We start from the raw sequence: 22,769 nt of genomic DNA on the forward strand, positions 1-22,769 counted from the left end.
AAAACCTTTTAATTTAATATAATCAAAATTTTTTATTTTACATTTTGTACTTTTTTCTAACTCTTGCTTGTTTTTAAAATCTTTCGAGAAGGAAGAGGTTTGAGGCATGTAGTCTAAAAAGGAGGTTCTTTTGGTTGTCAGCATTAGAGATGATTAAAAAAAACAAACCTAACTTAGGGTGGTAGCTGTTTGAGTGGAGGGAGGGTTGAAGTGGGTAAAGACTTCCTATAGCAATGGAAGGGACAATATTTGGCAACTTATAAACACTTTACCTCTCCAGACTTCAGTTTCCTCATCTATAAAATGAGAGTGTTGTACAAGATGAGATCCTTTGTATCTCTCAAGTAAATGACTTCATGGTGTATGTTTTATAATTCTTAATCCATTTCTCTTGAGAAATTAAACTTGAAGTTGTGAGTATCAGAATCCAAATCATAATTTATGCCTTTAATGTCTATATAACTTTGGACAACTCACCTAATCTGTCTTCAACTCAGATCCCTCATTTGTAAACAGGAGATAACTGCAGCACCTGTTTCATCAAGTTAGATAATATGAAAAACATGTGGAAAACCTTAATTTGCTAAATAAGTGCTTGTTGTTGTTATTTTTAGTTTAATATTTTGGGGGAACTAATTGAGCACTTCTACTGTTTCTGTCATTGACCCAGTTCTTTTTCCAGTCATACTCAACCTCTTCTCTTTTACCGTGGGTTTCACAATCAGATCATTGATGTTGTTGCCACGCCACTCATTGCTTCTACTTTCTGTCATCTTACTCCTCAAACCTTTGCCGTCTGGCTTCTGATTAGCAGTTCATTTTAACTCCTCTCTCCTTTGTTATCAGTGAATTCTTAATTATATAGTCCAGCAGTTTTCTCAGTCCTCATTATTTTTACCTCTTCCACATTTGTCTATTTGTCTGGTCATCTTCCCTCCTCCACATCCCCATGTCCTGGTGATACTGATCTCTTGGGTTCTCCTACCCAACTGGGCCTTCTCAGTTTTCTTTATTGTAACACCATTCATGTACATGAACTATTCATATCCCAAAGCTACTTGATTTTCTTTCTTCTCATGGTGACCATCTAGCATCCTGGCCAAGACTCTGTACCCCTCTCTCACTACAAATCTTAGCATTTCTACTCCCACAGCTTTCCTCACACATGGCCCATTTTGTCCACCTATACTTCAAACCCTCATGCTACGTCTTTGCAATTACCTCCTAACTGGCCTTACTCCCCAAGTTATTTATTTATTAAATTCTGGATCTAGTTCATTGTTCATCTGTGGCTCCTTTATATGTGATTGATTCTACAGATATAACAAGTCTGGACAATTGATTGTATTATCTAACATTTTGTTTTTTAAAAAATCTTTTGAAAGTTAAAAGATTTCGTCATGTTGTATTATGGTGCTCAGTATCAGTATTTGGCAGATGAGGCATTTATTGATAACTTTTGGCCAAAGCTAACCATAAAATTCAAGAGATTGCATTGAGGAAATGTTATATTTTACAAATACCAAAGGTGTTTTTTTTTTTGTTTGTTTGTTTGTTTGTTTGTTTGTTTGTTTTTGTTTTTTAAACCCTTACCTTCAGTCTTGGAGGCAATACTGTGTATTGGCTCCAAGGCAGAAGAGTGGTAAGGGTAGGCAATGGGGGTCAAGTGACTTGCCCAGGGTCACACAGCCAAAAGGTTTTTTAAATGCCCGTTTTTACATTTTTGCATTAGTTGTAAGTTAAATTGATGACCAAATAATGTTTGAAATTGATCATAATTCTTGGTATTTTATTTTATTTTTAAACATTAATATTTATTTTTTAGAAAAGTTAACATGGTTACATCATTCATGCTCTTACTTTCCCCTTCACCCCCATGAGCTTCCCTTCCCCCACCCCCACTCCCCCCATCCCCCGTGGCTTATGGGTATTTCTACTGGTTTTAACATGTGTCATTGATCAAGACCTATTTCCAAATTGTTGATAGTTGCATTGGTGTGGTAGTTTCTGGTCTACATCCCCAATCATGTCCACCTCAACCCATGTTGTCAAGCAGTTGTTTTTCTTCTGTTTCCACTCCTGTAGTTCTTCCTCTGAATGTAGGTAGTGTTCTTTTCCATAAGTCCCTCAGAATTGTCCTGGGTCATTGCATTGCTGCTGGTACAGAGGTCCATTACATTCAATTTTACCATAGTATATCAGTCTCTTTGTACAATGTTCTTCTGGCTCTGCTCCTTTCACTCTGCATCAATTCCTGGAGGTCTTTCTAGTTCACATGGAATTCCTCTAGTTTATTTTTCCTTTGAGCACAATAGTATTCCATCACCAGCATATACCACAATTTGTTCAGCCATTCCCCAATTGAAGGACATACCCTCCTTTACCAGTTTTTTGCCACCACAAAGAGTGCTGCTATAAATATTTTCGTACAAGTCTGTTTGTCTATGATCTCTTTGGAGTACAAACCCAGAAATGGTATGGCTGGATCAAAGGGCAGGCATTCTTTTATAGCCCTTTGAGCATAGTTCCAAATTGCCAGCCAGAATGGTTGGATGAGTTCACAACTCCACCAGCAATGCATTAATGTCCCAGTTTTGCCACATCCCTTCCAGCATTCATTACTCTCCCCTTCTTTCATTTTAGCCAATCTGCTAGGTGTGAGGAGGTACCTCAGAGTTGTTTTGATTTGCATTTCTCTAATTATTAGAGATTTAGAACACTTTCTCATGTGCTTATTGATTTTGATCATATCAAACCAAAAAGCTTTTGTACAAAAAAAACAACAATGTAGCCAAAATCAGAAGGGAAACAACAAATTGGGAAAAAATCTTTATAACAAAAAACTCTTGACAGGGGTCTAATTACTCAAATATACAAGGAGTTAAACCAATTGTATAAAAATCAAGCCATTCCCCAATTGATAAATGGGCAAGAGACATGAATAGGCAATTTTCAGATAAAGAAATCGAAAGTATCAATCAGCACATGAGAAAGCGTTCTAAATCTCTAATAATTAGAGAAATGCAAATCAAAACAACTCTGAGGTATCGCCTCACTCATAGTGGATTCTTAGTATTTTAAAGTAACAAAAATAATCTTATGGAATTTTATTACTTATATTTACTTAAAGTATTATTTATATTCATTACCACATTAAAACCTATGAGTTTTAAACTTCTGCTATTGGTACTGGTTATTGGTGTTTATATATTTATATATTATTATTGAGTGGTTAAAATGAAACCATGTGCATTGCAGAGAGTAGCGGGAGTTTTGCTGAGTAGAGAGTTAAGAGATTCTGGTGCTAATATAGGTATGGGATTGGTTTGTTTTGCTGTTTCTTCACAGCTGAAGGGAAACGATTATTTGCTAACACCAGACTATAGCTAGAAGAAAGTAAGGCAAGGGTTTACTCTTAGCTGTCTTCCACTGCTAAAGAAAAAATGCAGCTGTGCTTTTTTAATATGCACGGCAGGAGATTTCAGCAGCTTGATGATATATAGTGCATTAATGTTGAAAAGATAAACACATTTGAAGAGTCCAAGATAGGCCTTGTGTTTTTATGCTAGCAGAATGCTTCCTAATGAATAAGAATGTGCTGTGGGCTTCATAGAGCCATATGGCAGCTCTTCTAATTTTAGTTGGGTATAGATGAATTTTTTTCTTCTTGTTTTACCTCCTAAAAACCACTGAAAGGCTATTTAATTTTGCCTCTAATATTTGATTCAAAATAATTGTCTTCAAATTGCTTATTCTTATTTTAGTGGCTTCCTTTTACTCGTATGAATCTATACATTTTTATTTGATAATCATGTGACCTTAGACTCATTAATGTAATCCAGCTTTTTTAAATTGTGGTATTCTCATATGAATCTTAAACTTTGTTGTGGAAATGGTTAGAATTTAGTTTGATGCCTGTCTCCTGAAAAATTTATAGTTTTCAGAATGATTGACATTAATTTTGAAACAATAAGAATTAATTACAAAGCTAGCACAAAGTAGCATGTTTAATTTTAGTCAAAATTCTGGTGCTTGAATAATAGAGCTAGAGGAAAAAAGAGCTACTCTCATGTAACTGATATATTATGCTGTCTTTTCCTTGGTTTTCTTTGTTCTTAAATATAATAAGTGTGCTGGATAAAATTTTAATTTACTCATTTTCAAAATTTGTAAGTATGTTAGTATTCCCTTATTTCATTCACCTCACTGGCACTTAAGCATTTAAAAAAAAATTTCGGATTATCAGTGCTAGTTCATATTGCCAGCGTTACAGTTAAAACAATTAAGTATATACCCTTAGCTTTGATTGATGTGCCTCTATTCTGATACATTTTTGTAAGAAAAGCCCCAGGGTTTATGTTTTTATTTCATAGTTTCCAAATAAACAAGTAAACAAGGATTTCAAGTTTTATTCGATTCAATAACTGTTATAAAATTGCAAATCAGGTAATTTAAGATGTAAAAGGAAAATGAATGGGTTTCTCTCTTTTCCTATGATCTTAATTTCTTCTTTTATAAGATCTTTCTTTAGTTAAGCCATTATTATTATTATTATTATTATTATTATTATTATTTTGCTGGAGACCCAGATTCTGATCTTCTGCTATTCATATCAAAAAAGAAACTGAAATTTTACTTTCAAATTTATACACAGACATGCCCTTGATGTAGAGCAATTTAACCCAGATGCTTTAACAATGTCATTGTCTGTTTTTCCTTGGATTTTTAATTCGTTTTTACTGCTCTATCACTAATGCTTTTTATTCACCTCTGGGTAGGGATGGGAGGAATGCATAATAATTACAGGTATAAAAATAAACATGTATATAATTAATGGGTTGTGTTTTTTGTTTGTTTTTGTTTTGTTTTGTTTTTTGTGACATGGCACATCTCAACCTGTTCCCTGAAGAAATTGAGTTTTGTTCTTTGCCTCAAAACTGAAAATCTAATTCATTTGTAAATTTCTGGATTATAGGCTGAGAGGAGATTAAAGAGGGAACAGCCTGGAGAAGACAATAGAGGCAGGCACTCTTGACTAGTCCTTCCAATCTTGGTTTTGTATCTTCAAAAATGTTCACTTTTTTTAAAAAGGCCATTATTACATACAGTATTTTTTTTTAATTTGGCTTTTGGGGAATACTATTAGAGAATAATAATAGGGGATTAGAAATATTCAAATACATTAGGAGGATGAAGAAGGCACAGGAAAAGATTTTTTTCTTTACTTTAAGAATTCAATTTTATCTTTTTGTTCAAATTTTCATCTGTAAGGCAGTAATGTGCTTTCATAACAGTTATTTCAATCTCATGTTTAAGCTTTTCTCTCTGTTTACTCATATTCTAACAAAAATGTTTAATAAATGTTAAATACAGAGAAGTTAATATAATTTAAGAATATGAGGGGAAGTATTTTCTTTTAAATTATTAAATGCTCTTTTAATTGTAGTATTATTGTTCCTAGGGAAGAGTAAGGATTTGACTATATCTGATAAATGAATAATAGATAGCATCTGCACCATTGAAATGGGGCATGACATAATTGTATGAATATATATTTAATTAAGATAATAATAAATCTCAAAGGGGGGCCCCTTTTACTTTTTAAATTTCAAGGCAAAATTTAGCATTTATGAGGTGGTAGTTACTTTATAAAATATCCAAACACCACAAGTATCTTGCCAGTTTAATTTAAATCTCTACATTGGTAGAGACAATATTTTTATTTGCTGTTGTCACTTTATTTTATTAATCATAGATACAATAAAGAATAACAAACCTAAATTGATATAAAATTATACAGATTACAAAACAAATAGAAAGGTAGATATGTGTAATATGGAAAAGTATAACGAGAACAATTTTGAACAGCTTTACATTCTTGTGTGCTGTATTCTTAACATTTATTTACTTACTATCAGTATTACAAGTGAATTTATGCTTGATATCGTAAAATCAGTACATCTAGGGTTGTCCCTTTTCTGCCACCTGTGTGACCTCTCATATCAATATTACCACTCTGGGTCTTTGGAAGTGTTTCCATGTATGTGAAATAAAGAGATTAGACCAAATCGTCCATCTAATTAATCATAGCTTCAAGATTCTATGAATTTAGGGAACTCTTCTCCTCTTATTATCTATTTAATTAACATCTTGGCATACAGAGAGTTTTCAAGTGCCCCCTTCATTTTTTGTAAATAATGTCACATGTTGCAATTTTCTTTTTATTAAAGGAAATATACTTTGATGTATTTGCCGCCCCCCCCCCCAAAAACAAAAACAAAAACAAAAAACAAGTAATATCCTCCCTAGCCTATTTTGTTTCCTGCTCCTCTCCAGCTCCATCTTTGTCCAGTCAGACAGATCCTCCACTTCCCACCAGGAGCTTTCCTTTCTCCATATGTTTGAAGCCTGTTTCATCCCCTGATGGTTTAGTTAGCACATCTCCATGCAGATTATTCCCAGGTTTCTGTCCTCAACTTTAATCTCTCCTCTCTGTCTATCTTGCTTCAGATTGTGTATTGGCCATTTTGAATTGAATGTCCCATAGGTTTCTCAGACTCCATACATCCAAAACAGAATTTATTCCTTTCCCTCAAATCCCCCACCCACTTTGGAGCTACCTCATTTCTGTCAAAAACATCAGTCATTCATGTTTAGAACTTAAGCCATCTTTAACTCTCCAGTCTCCCACACTCCATATTTCCAGTCCATTGCCAGATGCTGTTTTTAACTTCTGTGGCATCTCTCATATGTATTTTCTCTCCAAGTGTACAACTATCACTCTAGTTCAGACCTGCCTTTCCTCTCACATAATTGGCTTCACTGCCACAAGTCTCTTCCTCTTAATGAATTAATTCAGTCTTAAGTTCTCAAGATGATTTCCTTAAAGAGGAGATCTAACCATGTCCCCTCCTTGCTCAATAAACTGGAATGGCTCCCTACTACTTCTGGTATCAGGAACTGTCTATTTAACATTTAGTATCTTTTATAACCTGGTTGATAGTTTTACCTTTTCAGTCATATTGCGCATTACTTCCATTTACCCATTTTACAATCCAGCTTTATTGGCTTTATTGCTGTTTCTTTATACATAACACTCCATTCCCCTCCCCTTCTCCTTGCCTTTGCCTAGGAGGCCTGGGTTCTCAGAAAAGGTTCTTCACCACACTGCAACACTTAGATTCTCTCAAGGTTCCCTTCTTGTGGGGAAATATACCACTCCCCACTCTCCAGCATAGGTGTTCCTTCTCATAAGGATATCATCATTACATTAAAACATAAGCATTTAAAGGCAAAAACTTTAAATCCACATGTAAACCATGGTTACTACATTCTCCTACCAATGCACTTGGCTTTGTGGGCAAAAGTGGGCACAAAGAAATCTGGATGGGTGGCACCTGAGTAAGAGGAATTTACACCTATAACCTGTAGACCTTAAAGTCATTGGCCCACTTTAGGATAATTTCAGCAAACAGAACCACTTCTACTGTTGTCTGGTGGTCCTCACTGCTCTCAAAGGTAAATCATCTTTTCTTCTGTTCTTAAATTTATCACACATTGACCTGTTTTTTAAAGTCACAAGAGGCCTGGGGTAGTTAGTATTCCTGTATTGGCTTTACATATAGCCTGAGTTCAAAGCTCAGTAGGCTGGCTCTCTATGGGACAATAGAAACTAGCTCAAGCCTGGTCTTCATTTTAGGAGGATTTTGATTCGTTCTGCCAGTTATCTGTCAGCCCTGCTCTCTAGCTGAGACCATCCCTCCTCTTTGCTTTTCTGTCACATGCCAGTGAGGGCAGCAAAGGACAAGAAGCCCTTCTGAAAAGCAATATCACTTTAAATCTCAGTGCACTTGGGCTTTCTCACACACCTGTCTACTGACTTTCCTCACTTCCATCATCCCTTCTTAATTCTTTCTCTCTTGTTTATTTTCACTCCACGCAGCATCTTCTCAACTTGCAATGATTCAAATAAGAGGTTCCTGGTATTCAGTGCTTCACCTTTGCTTTATGCAGTTAAAACAAAATCTCCAGTATTTCCTTTTTTAATTAGGTATAATCAGCCAATCTTTATATGATCCTTGCTTCTGAGCAGTTAATTGCTTTGCCATTTTGTGAATTTTAACCTCAGACTTTGTGCAAGTAGAAAATTTGCCACACCTGAGCTACATTCCCAGCATCCTGTTAAGTACATCCCCATTTGATATACCAAGGCTTGGGATATAAATTTGGCTGAGACCTACACTGTGGGGCTCTTTTTGGGCTTTGCTTTGGTTAAAGTGTGGCAGGTGTGGGTCTCTGGCTCTGCTCTGCTCACTTGGCTGAAGGAATCCCTTTACCTCTCATTTTTGTTATTATTAAATCCTTTAATTTAAAATATCAGGAGTATTTATTAATTTTTAATCCTACAACTTTTTTTTAACCCTTAACAGGGTATTGGCTCCTTGGTGGAAGAGTGGTAAAGGTGGGCAATGGGGGGTGGGGGGGGGTCAAGTGACTTGCCCAGGGTCACACAGCTGGGAAGTGTATGAGGTCAGATTTGAACCTAGGACCTCCTGTCTCTAGGCCTGACTCTCACTCCACTGAGCTACCCAGCTGCCCCAATCCTACAACTTTTAAAAACAAACTAACATAGTCATATGCAAATGAGGCCCACAACCATGATGCCCTACAAACCTTATCCCTTTCTCAGACCTTAAACCAATCCTGTTAACATTTGGCATCTCTTCAAACTCTTTCTTCACACCTGATTTTTTTTTTTTTTTTTGGTAAGCTTTTACTGCAGAGGGAAAATTCCCCCCCCCCCTTTTATCATGCATTTTACATACAAAAGAAGTGTCACTTTTCATCCTTTTATTAGATTATTTAAACCTTATTTCTCAATCCAGAAACCCATTTTCTGTCCCTTCTAGCAAACAAACTACTCATGTTGTATTTGTGAAAACTGTTTCTTTATACAATTTTTATTAAATTTTTATTAAACAAAAGATCTGCAGCTACCCCCTCGCCCCTGTGCCTTTGAGCCTTCAAATGGTCACCTGTGTAAAGAACATTGTCTTACATCCTTCCTAAGACTATTAACTTGCTTTTTTTTAATGCAAAAGTACTTTTTCATTGCCCTTCAGCAACAAAACTACTTTTACTCATAAAGTGGTTGTACCTTAAGTAGAAAATGGTAAGCAGAAACTTAGTATTCGTTAATGGAAAATTTGATGAGACTTTCATTTGCTATTGTAAAAATTCCTTGTTTCAATAATATAATATATAAATATACTGAATTCTTTATATCTTTTGATGTAAACCAGTCTTTCATTGATATTTTTATGCAACTCTTTATCTCTAGTATTTACTTTATTGGAAATTGTAGTAAGGCAAGTCTTGTATTTTTACAAATCATTTTTGTAATGACTATTATTTTTAGCAGTTTTTTTTTTCAGGGTGTGCCCATAACATGTTTTTTAATTTTTTTTTCCCTTTTGATCACATGTAAAAACTCCCCATCTTCTCCCTGAGATAGTAAGCAATCTGGTACCATAATTTTTTGGCACTTGGATGTAAATTTTTACTCAGTTTAATCACATCCATCCTTCCATTGGTTTGGATTTAGTGCTTATCAGAGATATTGTCTTAAATCATTTATTTTCTTGATTTAGTTATTACTTATTTAATTTTAACCTAATTTCTTCTCCTAATTCTTAGATGTCACCTTAAGAAAGTCACTTCGTAGTTTTTTCACCTGAAAATTAAAGAATTGAGTTCTGTGATCCAGTGCAATAAACATTTAGGAAGAATTGTAGTTAGTGCTCTTTGTAGTATACAATATTTGATAATAAAGGAGGAAGACATTTTTACATATGATAGGACACTGGTCTTCATGGAGATTACAAGCCTAAATAAGAGTTGCATGTTAAGTAAATATAAATTAATACCTTTTTACTTTATAAGAGTCATGCATGCAACATACCATATGAAATCTCAGTGGGCAAAGTCATCACACAATTATGAAATACAATCTTCATAGAAACTTAACAGGTCTTCTGGTCTAACCTTTACCTGATCATGAATCTACTATAGCTATTTAAAGTTTTCTAATCTGTAGCCCAAAAAACCCCTCTATTTTATTAGACAGCATAGTTTCTATTCCTCTCTCAAAGAATTCCACAGGGGAAAAAGTAAGAGGAAGAACATAACGGGCCATTGTAAGGAATAGTGTCAACTATTAATCTTAAATTCTGTGGTAGAAAGTATATGTGTAGGAGATGAGAATTCCTCTTATTTGACTGTGGCATGGAATATTTGGAAGGAGCCATTCATGAAAATAATAGCTGACATTTAATTAGCACTATTATGATGTACAGATCACCTTACATTGTTTCACATGGTCCTCACAACAACCTTGAGGAATATGCTATTGGAGCCAGTTTAAAGTTGAGGAAATTCAATGATGTGCATATAGCAGGTAAGTGATTCACCTGGGATTAAATGTCTAATCTAAATTGTTATTGAACCCAGGTCTCCCTGACTTCCAGCTCAGCTTTCCATACCCTGTACTGTCCTACCTCTCTGATTTAATATATGAACATCTTTTGATCAGTTGCTGTCTATAAAACACATAAGCTGCCAGGCTTATTCATTGATTCAAAAATTAGGACTAAAATATGTTAACCACCTTCAAGGTTTTTGTAATCAATGGTAAACAAAATATGTGCACAAATAAGTACAAAGTTAAGTGTGAGAAAGATAAACTTCTGTGTGTCAAGTAGCTAATACAGTATTTAGAGTAGTGGTTCCCAGACTTTTTTGGCCTACCATCCCCTTTCCAGAAAAAATATTACTTAGCCCCCTGGAAATTAATTTTTTAAAAAAATTTTAAAAGCAATTAATAGGAAAGATAAATGCACCTGTGGCCATCACCACAAGACCCTCCCCTCCCCCGATTGCTGCAGCACCCACCAGGGGGCAGTGGCACCCACTTTGGGAATTAGTGCTGAAGAGATTAGAACAAACAATACCTTAGATTCCTTACCACCATTGTTCTCATTTAAACAGCAGAAGAGGGGGCAGCTGGGTCACTAGGTGGATTGAAAGCCAAGCCTAGAGATGGGAGGTCCTAGGTTCAAAAAGGTTTTAAGGGTTAAAAAAAGGCAGAAGAATAACATTTATATAGTGCTGAACTGTGTACAATGTTGCTTTTTTTAATCAGGCCTACTATACCTCTCAGTTCCTATTTAGTTGAAGTATTATAGTTTTGATCCAGTGCTGGAGACCCTGGACTTCTTTCCATACAGATCCCCAATCTTCCAGTTCAGTCTACTTATAAAGGTAGTCTGAATTTCATTGGGACCTCATTAATTCACATGATCTACCAGTCTCTCCTCTGGTAGAAAGGAAGAACTCGGAGTTTATACTAATAGTATAATACTAATAGTATTATTGCTAAAATAATACTAATAGTATTGCTTGTGTTGTATTTGCAATAAGAATTGATTATATAAAACTTTATGAAAAAAAGTGATTAGGACTCTAATGTGTTGTGTTTTTTGTTGTGTTGGGTTTTTTTTTTAAACCCTTACCTTCCATCTTAGAGTTAATACTGTGAGTCAATACTGTGTATTGGCTCCAAGGCAGAAGAGTGGTAAGGGCTAGGCAATGGGGGTCAAGTGACTTGCCCAGGATCACACAGGTGGGAAGTGTCTGAGGTCAGATTTGAACCTAGGACCTCCTGTTTCTACGCCTGGCTCTTAATCCACTGAACCACCCAGCTGCCCCCTCTAATGTGCATTTTTAGTAATTTTTTTGCATGTTTCAAAATATGTATATGTGTATATGGAAATATGATGGTTATGAATTTACAGACTATAACCTCAGCGACTTAGTTTTACTGCTAATATGTTAAGAGGACATGAAAATCTGGCCAATATCTACAAATAATTAAGATTAAAATCCTAAAAGAAATGTACAGACAGAATATTTCTAGATAGAATGATTCTAAATTGTAGAATAATATCAAAGTAGGATAAATTGCATCCTACTTTGACATCGCGAATAAGTTTTTTTTTTTTTTTTTCCATTAAAACCTTTGACTAACTCTCATGGAGGAAACCTCATCTCTACCAGTGTAGATCACCAAAGTCTCTGTGCCTCTTACATATTAGAAAATTACAAATTGCTCAGGATGAATGAAGAGATAGGACTAAGCATCAGTATCACTGACACCAACCAGGCCCTTCAAATCCAGCTGTTCATGTTAGATCATACTGGTTCTCTCAGCAGTAATATTTAAACTTATTGCAAGCATTAGAAAAGAATGTTCATTATTGACTTTTCTTAGTCAGGCATCCCACAGGACAGATTATTATAACTCCTTCCTAAATTCTCTAAAAGACTCTTAAGAATTCATTAAAGTCTTGATAGATCTTGTAGAACTGTTGCAGGGAGAATAAATATCTTTAAAGAAGATGCCAGGGGCAGCTGGGTAGCTCAGTGGACTGAGAGCCAGGCCTAGAGACAGGAGGTCTTAGGTTCAAATCTGGCCTCAGACACTTCCCAGCTCTGTGACCCTGGGCAAGTCACTTGACCCCCATTGCCTACCCTTACCAATCTTCCACCAAGGAGCCAATACACAGAAGTTAAGGGTTTAAAAAAAAAAAAAAAGAAGATGCCACATATTCTTTACTTTATATAAAAATTTCAGATCTGTAAAAAAATTAAAATGAATTTACCATAACTTCAAATATTATATTTTATAAGATTTATTAATAATGAGTAGAAGTAAAGGAATAAACCGGTAACAAAATAAAACCATGTGCCCAAGCTAATCTACCTGTTCAAAAGTTCCGCGTTCACAGCTGTCCTCATAGGAAGGAAAGAGGCCTAGACACCTAGGTTCCCCCAATTTATCTCCTGTCTATGTCAGCACATAACGACAGGAAGTCTGTGGGCTCCTGTGTAATGTAGTTCAAAGGTACAAGATTTCCAATTACACAGATCTTACAAATTACAAATTACACAGAACTAGTTTCATCACATTTGAAGGGGATATTTACCAAGTTTTAATATAAATTAGTGTGAATTTTGGGAATTAAGCTTACTTCCGTATTTTGAACATTTTTAAAGACTTGGAAAAAACCGTCTATCCAACTTGAAAATTACTACTTTGATGTATATTGATTTCAGGTGATAGATATGCATGTGGTTGTGGGTGCTTTCTGATATCTATATGTAGATATAGATATATCTGAATATTGCTATTACAGGATAAAGGGATCTTCTCTTTCTCCCATTCAAAGCCTCTTCTCCTTCAATTGAGAACAAAAGAAAAAAACTACCATTAAGAACGGTGTATAGTCAAGCAAAACAATTTCGGCATTAATTGAGGGAGTATCATTCTGCACCCTTGAGTCCTTCGCACCTTTCTCTGGAGGTTGATAGCATGATTCATCATTATTCCTCCAGAATTGTGAAAGTTGTTTGTCTTCACCTTATTGTTATCATTGTTTCTTGGTTTTGTTCACTTCACTCTTGTCAGTTCATATAAATCTTCCCTGGTATCTCTGAAACCATCTTCTTCTTAATTCCTTAAAACATAATAATCTATCACATTTATATATCACAACTTATTCATCCATTCCCTAATTTATAAGCACCCTCTCACATTCCTATTCTTTGCTATCTCAAAAAGGAACTATTAATATTTACACATATGTAAAGTTCATTTTGTTTGAAGATATCTATTCTTCAAAATATCCTCCTACTTATTTCCCTCTCTTCCATTTTCCTGTTGAGTGAGGTGTATTTTTTTATACAGATACATGTATACATATTCTTCCTTTCTTTATTATGAAAGGAACATGGCATCTTACAACTAGTATGTAAATTCTGTACAGGTCATTAATCATTCATAAATTACAATAGAAACTGAGGTGTAGCACTTTCTTGCCTTTTAAATATGACCTTCCATAGTACATATTCCCTATAAACAGAACATCTCCAGTTTAGGTGTCTCTTGAGTAAAGATTAATTGTGGCAGAATGTGAGATGTTTTTGCAATCTAGAAAGATTCCTATGAGGAACTAACTAGGTTGAAACTTCTAAACTTATTTTATCTGTGGCCTAAAATGGAATTTAAATACCATAGTCCAGAGGTGAAAAGTTAATGCACTAGCTCTACTTCTATCACAATTGTCCTAATTTAGTGATAGTGATGATGTGCATTTTTATAATTGTCTAAATGCAACAGAGATTTGACAATATTTTTTTAAACCCTTACGTTTTGTCTTAGAATCAATTGATTCTAAGGTAGAAGAGTGGAATGGCCTAGGCCAGTGATGAGCAAACTTTTTAAAGAGGGGGCCAGAGGAAAGGAAATGCTGATCTATCAGTCTGTTTCTAAGGCAACTCTTTCGCAGTTTCATTGTATTGTATCCTACTCATTGTATTCGTCAGATTAGGAATAATGTCAGGTGGCTGGATAGAACATTTCAGTGGGCTGCATCTGGCCAGTGATGGGCAAACTACACAGCCATGTGGCCCCCTGAAATGTTCTAAGCGGACATTTTTCCTAATCTGTCGATTACAATGAGTAGGATACAATACAATGAAACTTCAAAAGAGTTGCCTTAGAAACAGACTGACAGATGAGCATTTCTTTTCCTTTGGCCCCCTCTTTAATAAGTTTGCCCATCACTGGCTAGGCAATGGGGGTCAAGTTACTTGCCCAGGGTCACACAACTTTTTTTTTTTTAATCTTACAATAAAATATCCTGCATCATTTTATCCTTGAAAGAACATTTTTATTTAATTCTCTCTTATATTTGTTGCAGAGAAAGCAGCAGCTGCCAATGTAGATGAAGTACAGAAGTCAGATGTCTCGTCTACAGGTCAAAGTGTTATTGACAAGGATGCACTTGGACCAATGATGCTTGAGGTAAAAATATACAAATTTGTTTCTTGTCTTTATTAATTTGAAGGTAATGTTGATAAATATAATTTCTAGAACAAAAGAATTAAAGTAAAATATACATGTTTAATTTTCTGTTGTTTAGTAAGACCTTTGTACTTTTGAGCCCTTTGGCTCTGGCCTATTTCTTGTATTAGTTAAGTCTGTTAAAAAGCTTTGTTGATTTTGTTTGTTAAGTAACTTGAAAAGCAGTATGCCTAGTGGGTCTGCAGTTCTCAAAACTTTTTTTGTTTTAGATAGTTTTTGATAATCTTACATATCACTGGGGAATTGTCAGAGGGCTTATATTAATGTTGATTATGCTTATCAGTACCCACCATAATAGAAATTAAAACATCTTGGGAATATTATGAAAATAGTTATGACCTCATGGACTGTTTATACTTAAAGAACTTCAAGAACAGCTGATATACTGAACAGAGTGCTATCCTGAAGGTTAGGAAGACCCAGTACATGTTTTTCCTCTAACATATCCTGACTGCTAACTTAAGACTTGAGTTACAGATGAAATAGATGTGAATGCTTGTCTTATGTTTGTCAAGTGATTTTCCACATTAGGGATTCTCCTACATTCCTGAGTTAACAGTTATGGCTTCCCATCCAAAGTCCCCTTCCTATTCTTCAGAAACCTAAACTGAAAGTAATAGGCATTGAAAGACACTACAATAATAAAATAACTGAATTATAGATGAGAGACTTGGTGTTTTGTTGTTGGGTTGTGTTGTGTTTTGTTTTGTTTTTTTTTTTTACTCCTGCCGTGGTATATGATGTAGAGTGTTTGGTTTTCATAAAAACAGCAATTTAACATTTATTTTGGAATTCCTTCTTTAAGATGACTCTACATTAACTACTGTAATAGAGTGTATTTTCATGACTATTTTATCTAATAGTCTTACGTTTTATGTAGTTTTGGTTATATTTACAAGGATATACTTTGTGGAGGGAAAAACATTCAGACCAAATTAAAGCAAAGTTTTATGTTCATGTATACTTCCCCAAATTTAAACTTAAGTGTGAATCATAAGAAAATAAAGAATGAAATAACATCAAGAAACCTTCTTAGGTAAGAATTCATCAAAGTAGTATTTGGTCTCAATTACCCGATCTAGTTTATTAACTACAGTGTTTTTCAATTAAAATATCTTCCTATAAATCCTAAAATATCAGCTTTCACTAATATAACATTAATTGGCCTTCTGGTAGCTTTGAGTTACCTGTTCCAGCATTAAAGTTGACTTGAAATATAGGCCATACATGAAATGAGGGGAAAAAATGTGAGCATTTCTGAAACAAGGCCAGATGCAATTATTTTTGAAATATCCATTTGGATGAATCAATTTTGTCAATACTCAAAAATACATAGGTAGTTGATTCATTTGATGTTCTACCATAACTGTACCCATATTTTCCCAGTCTGTTTATAAAAAGATTTTCATTTTTAACAATTAAATGGATTTGATGTATTTTTTTGTTAACAAAACCAGGGCATTTTAGAGGTAAAAACAACTTGAGCATCTTATCTGGTCTCCTGGTTTGACAAATCACAAAACTAATAAAGCTCATAGACTTAAATAACTTTTTTTCAAGATCATAGCCATAATTTGGTCTAAAGTCCACAAGGAAATAGCTTTTCTAACATATTTGATGTTTTTTCTTCTGAAGCATATTTCTCTGTAGATATTTCTTGAGTGATTTGTAGGCCAGTACCATATTGTTTTGATGACCACTGCTTTTTATAGTACAGTTTGAGATCTGGTACTGTTAAGCCTCCATCCTTTACTTTTTTTTTTTTTTTTTCATTAGTTCCTTTGATATTCTTGATCTTTTTTCTTCCGTATGAACTTTGAATAATTTTTCCAATTCTATAAAAAAAGGTTTTGGTAATTTGAAAGCCATGGCACTGAATAAGTAGATTAATTTGGGTAGAAATGTCATTTTTATTATGTTAGCTCATCCTACCCATGAGCAATTCATGTTTTTCCAGTTATTTAGATCTAGTTTTAATTATGTGAAGTGTTTTGTACTTAGGTTCATAAAATTCCTGTGTTTGTTTTGATAGATAGATAACTAAATATTTTATATTGTCTAGAGTGATTTTAAATGGAGCTTCCCTTTCTAACTCCTGCTGCTGAGTTTTGTTGGAAATATACAGAAATGCTGATGATTTATGTGGATTTATCTTGTACCCTGCAACTTTGCTCAAGTTGTTAATTATTTCTACTAGGCTTTTAGTTGATTTTTCTCTGATATTTTTTTTTTTGCTGTGAATATTTTATTTTTATTTTTTTAGACAATTATTAATATTCATTTTTAATATTAATTACATGATTCATGCTCCTACTTTCCCCTTCACCACCCGCACTCCCCCCACCCATGGCTGATGCACATTTCCACTGGTTTTAACATGTGTCATTGATCAAGACCTATTTCCAAATTGTTGTTAGTTGCATTGGTGTGATAGTTTCCGGTCTATATCCCCAATCATGTCCACCTCAACCCATGCATTAAAGCAGTTGTTTTTCTTCTATGTTTCCTCTCCTGCAGTCCTTCCTCTGAATGTGGGTAGCGTTCTTTACCATAAATCCCTCAGAATTGTCCTGGGTCATTGCATTGCTGCTGGTATAGAAGTCCATTGCATTCAATTTTACCATAGTATATCAGTCTCTGTGTACAGTGTTCTTCTGGCTCTGCATCAATTCCTGGAGGTCTTTCCAGTTCACATGGAATTCCTCCAGTTTATTATTCCTTTGAGCACAATAATATTCCATCACCAGCATATACCACAATTTGTTCAGCTATTCCCCAATTGAAGGACATACCCTCCTTTTCCAGTTTTTTGCCACCACAAAAAGCGCAGCTATAAATATTTTCGTACATGTCGGTTTATCTATGATCTCTTTGGGGTACAAACCCAGAAATGGTATGGCTGGATCAAAGGGCAGGCATTCTTTTATAGCCCTTTGAGCATAGTTCCAAATTGCCAGCCAGAATGGTTGGATCAGTTCACAACTCCACTAGCAATGCATGAATGTCCCAATTCTTTAAGTAAACCATCACAACATCTGCAAAGAGTGATAGTTTAGTTTCCTTGTTACCTATTTTAATCTTAATCTCATCAATTTCTTTTCCTTCTCTAATTACTACTGCTAGCATTTCTAGTACAATATTAATAATAGAGGTGATAACATGATACTGACTAAGAGACAGAAGGGTGGATCGATGGAATAGAGTAGGGGTAAATAACCTCAGCAAGCTAGTGTTTGATAAACCCCAAGACCCCAGCTTTGGGGAGAAGAACTCACTATCTAACAAAAACTGCTGGGAAAATTTGAAAGCATTATGGGAAAAATTAGGTTTAGATCAACATCTTACCCCTATACCAAAATAAATTCAAAATGGGTAAATGACTTAAATATAAATTGTGAAATCATAAATTAATTAGGTGAACATAGGAATAGTATATCTGTCAGATCTGTGGGAAAGGAAGGAATTTTAAGAACAAACAAGAGATAGAGAACATTACAAAATGTAAAATGAATGACTTTGGTTATATCAAATTAAAAGGGTTTTGTGCAAACAAAACCAATGTAACCAAAATTAGAAGGAAAGCAACAAACTGGGAGAACATTTTTGGAACAAAACTCTCTGACAATGGTTTAATTTCCCAAATATTTGAGGAATTAAGTCAGATTTACAAAAAAATCAAGTCATTCCCCAATCAACAAATGGTCAAGGGACATGAATAGGCAGTTTTGACATGAAGAAACCAAAACTATCAATAAACACATTAAAAGTGTTCCAAATCCCTCTTGATTAGAGAAATGCAAATAAAAATAACTCTGAGGTACCGCCTCACACCTAGCAGACTGGCCAATATGGCATCAAAAGAAAGCGATAAATGTTGGCAAAATTGGGCCACTAATACACTGCTGGTGGAGTTGTGAATTGGTCCATCCATTCTGAGGGTAATTTGGAACTATGTGCAAAGGGCTTTAAAGGAAAGCTTTGTGCAAAAGGCTTTGATTCAGCCATACCACTGCTAGGTTTGTACCCTAAAGAGATAATAAGGAAAAATACTTGTAGAAAATTATTTTGTGGTGGCAAAACATTGGAAAATGAGGGGCTATCCATCAATTGGGAAATTACTTAATAAATTGTGGTTATCTGATAGTGATGGAATACTATTGTGCTGAAAGGAATAATGAATTGGAGGTTTTCTATGTGTACTGGAATGACCTCCAGGAATTGATACAGAGCAAAAGGAGCAGAACCAGGAGAACATTGTACACAGAGACTGACACTGTGGCACAATCAAATGTAATAGACTTTTTTACTAGCAGCAATGCAAGGATCCAGGAGAATCCAGAGGAACTTAGGAGAAAGAATGCTATCCACACCCAGAGAAAGAAATGTGGGAGCAGAAGCACAGAAGAAAAACACATGATCGATCACATGGTTCAGTAGGGATAAGATTAGGGTTTTGATGTTAAAAGTTTACTCTATTGCAAATATGAGTAACATAGAAATAGGTTTTGAACAATGATACATGTATAACCCAGTGGAATTGCTTGTCAGCTTTAGGAGGGGGAGGGAAGAGAGGTGGGAGAATCATGTAACCACGGAAAATATTCTAAAATTTATAAATAAATAAGTAAAATATATGTAAATGCTTAAAAGAGAGAGAGTGATTCCCAGGAACGTACTAAAACTTGAATATTTGAATCTCCTTTCCCTGGCCAACAAAAACAATGCATGAGTAAAGTCTCCTTCACCTTCTTATTTAATCCCCACATTGCTGCTTTTTATATGGGTCTAGGAGATGGTAATTACTATGTAAATTGGTAGACATAAAAATTACTTTAAAGATGAATTAAATAACTTTGAAGACACTTCTACGTAGTATAAAGGATTTTTAGTGTTATATTAAATAATGGTGAGATCTTTGTTGTTATAATTTAGAGCTTGCCATTTCAGTTTTTGTTTTTGTTTTTTTGAGATGGTAGTTTATTGTTTACCACATTATTTAAACAAATGAAAAACATTTCCAGGCTAAGAAGGGGACATTGCCAAATACGTTTTGACATTTCAAAATGGGTGTTCTAGAGACCTCTTACACTTTCTTTATCCAAAACAGATTCATCATCTTTTGTACCAAGCCCACCCATCTTCCAAACGTTATTTTCTATTAAGGGCACCACTATCCTTCCACTCTTGGGTTCATAACTTTTTTCTTTCTTACTCCATCTACATAAATTGTCAGTGGTCTCAAGTATTGCTGTTTCAAAGTAGTAGTCAGTACATTGCAAGTCCTCAAAACTTCTTACCTACACTATTGAAGCCTCCATGTAATTGGTCTCTCAGCCTCTTTCATGTTCCTCCCCACTGCAATCCATCCTTTTTAGACTTTCCAAAGTAGTAAGCATGAGTCTAACCATTTCACTCCTTTCCTTACTATACTCCAATGGCTATTGCCTCTAAAGTCAAATAGAAACTAGTCTCATATATCTTTTAATGCCCTTCATAGCTCTTCACAAGGTATACTCAAACCATTTTTCCATCCTTATATGATAGATTAGTCCTTTCGCACAGAATCTGACCTAGCCAAATTGGCCTTCTCTCTATTCCTCACATATAGTAATGCATCTTGTGTTCATTTGTATAATGGTTGTCCTGCATGAGTAGAGTGAGCCATTTCCTCCCTTCTACTTCATAGAATTCATCTCTTTCTTTAAGATAAAGCTCATGCACTATTTCTACTTTACTATTACCTCAATTTCTAGTGTTTTCCATCATTACCATGTACAAGACTGTACATGTCCCTTCAGATAAAATATAAGTCCCTTGAGTAATGGTTGTTTCATTTTTTTTTTTTTTTTTTTGTATCTTTATTCCTAATATCTTACCCATCGTAAATTCTTTACAATGATTGTTTCTTAATTGGTGGGCTGACCTTCATTCAGGTTTTTAGGTCAAGTCCTATGAGAGTTCAGTTCATGAATTACATAAACCAGATTTCAATATTGCCATTTCCAATATCATATAAAATCAAACCAGATTTTTTGTTGTCCTTGTTATTTCACAATAGTATTTTGAGAATTTCAACAGGCACCTGTGTGGCAAGAGTTCACAGCAGAGTAGTAAAAGCTAATGCTTGACTCCTATGACTTACGATTTAAAATTAAATCATTATCTCTCTTTATATGTCATTAATTGAACAGAGAAAAGACTTATTTTTTTCCCAGGCATAGATGCACAATCATTCTTGCATCATTAGCATCATTGTTGCTAAGCAACAAAACTGACTGTCAACCTAGTTTCTTAGTGGACTTTTAAAAACATACTGTTTCAGAAAATAAAAGTTTCTTTTTTTTTTTTAAACCACAGTAAAAAACCATAAGAAGCAACATATGCTTTCAAAAGTAAGCTGTGGCATCTTAATTCTGAAAATCATTTGAATAGCAACAAGTATAAAAATGACATATTGTATATGAATAACAAACCAGTTTTCCTCTCTGTAACCCTCCATATCCTATATATTACAAGTAAGGACATTCCATGCATTTTGTCTCTCCCTTCCCAGTTGGCTACCCTGAAATATAGCTAGGAAAATTGTCACTCCTATTTTCCTACATGCCGTCTCCCTATAGATCTACTCAGTAATATGGAGTGTTAGGACAAATCTCAGTTCCCAAACCTTGGGGAACATAATTATTAGATTCATACCAGGTCTAGACAACACTGCTCATCACTGTGTTCACAATTACCCATGCTCAATAGTTTGCTGTAACTCAAAGCACCAATGCTCAGGATATAAAGAGAAAATTGTTACATTTTTTTTAAACAAAACACAATCCCCTCTAGATATAGTATGTTTTCAAACCATTTGTCACCGCAATCATGAATATGTTTAGCTAAAAAACTTTAAGCTACGATGCTAATTAACTTACTTTTTTTCAAACTATGGGGCGTATGAAGGCTATAACCTTGTATCTTATTGGTTTGGAAATAGATGAATTATAAGTTGCTTCCTGAAATACATGAGTCTCTGTTCAAATACAAATAAATACATATGAATATTAAGCTGACATCATTTTTTGGAAAATTAGAAAAATTAACATTATTCATGTAGCCCAGAATAAGGATAGCCCCAGTTCATTCATCTCATACTTTAAATGAAATCTGTATATTTCTTTGTTTCTATTAATTTTTTTATTCTCTAGGGCTCTAAGTATACCATCGTATCTTCCACAAAAAATGACAGGCTCATTTCCTCATTGTATATTCTAATTCCTTCAATTTCTTCTCTTATTACTATAAATAGCATTTCTAGTGCAATATTGAATAATAGTGGTGGTAATGAGTATCCTTCTTCACTCCTGATCTTATTGGGAAGGCTTCTAGTTTATCTCCATTAAAGTGTTTTCTGATGGTTGTGAATAGACACTGTTTATCATTTAAGGCACATTCTATTTATTCCAATGTTCTCAAGTGTTTTGTTGTTGTTGTTGTTGTTGTTGTTGTTGTTGTTGTTGTTGTTGTTGTTGTTGTTGTTGTTTGTTTGTTTGTTTGTTTGTTTTTTAAAACCCTTACCTTCCCTTTTGGAGTCAATACTATGTGTTGTCTCCAAGGCAGAAGAGTGGTAAGGGTAAGCAATGGGGGTCAAGTGACTTGCCCAGGGTCACACAGCTATGAAGTGTCTGAGACCAGATTTGAAACTAGGACCTCCCGTCTCTAGGCCTGGCTCTCAATCCACTGAGCTACCCAGCTGCCCCCCTCAAGTGTTTTTAATAGTAATGGGTTTTGTAATTTGTCA

The 22,769-nt window shown here is 34.7% G+C and overlaps 1 protein-coding gene across 1 annotated transcript in view; it reads left to right on the plus strand.

Annotated features, from left to right (window-relative positions):
- Positions 1-22,769, plus strand: part of NCOA2 (nuclear receptor coactivator 2) — a 305,348-nt gene that overhangs the window by 212,995 nt on the left and 69,584 nt on the right. Inside the window, exon 6 of the mRNA XM_044665931.1 lies at positions 14,820-14,923. Within this exon, the coding sequence (XP_044521866.1) occupies positions 14,820-14,923 (104 nt within the window). The remainder of the gene's footprint in view (positions 1-14,819; positions 14,924-22,769) is intronic.

The sequence above is a fragment of the Gracilinanus agilis genome, chromosome 1 (assembly GCF_016433145.1).
Source record: "Gracilinanus agilis isolate LMUSP501 chromosome 1, AgileGrace, whole genome shotgun sequence".
Taxonomy (NCBI): domain Eukaryota; kingdom Metazoa; phylum Chordata; class Mammalia; order Didelphimorphia; family Didelphidae; genus Gracilinanus; species Gracilinanus agilis.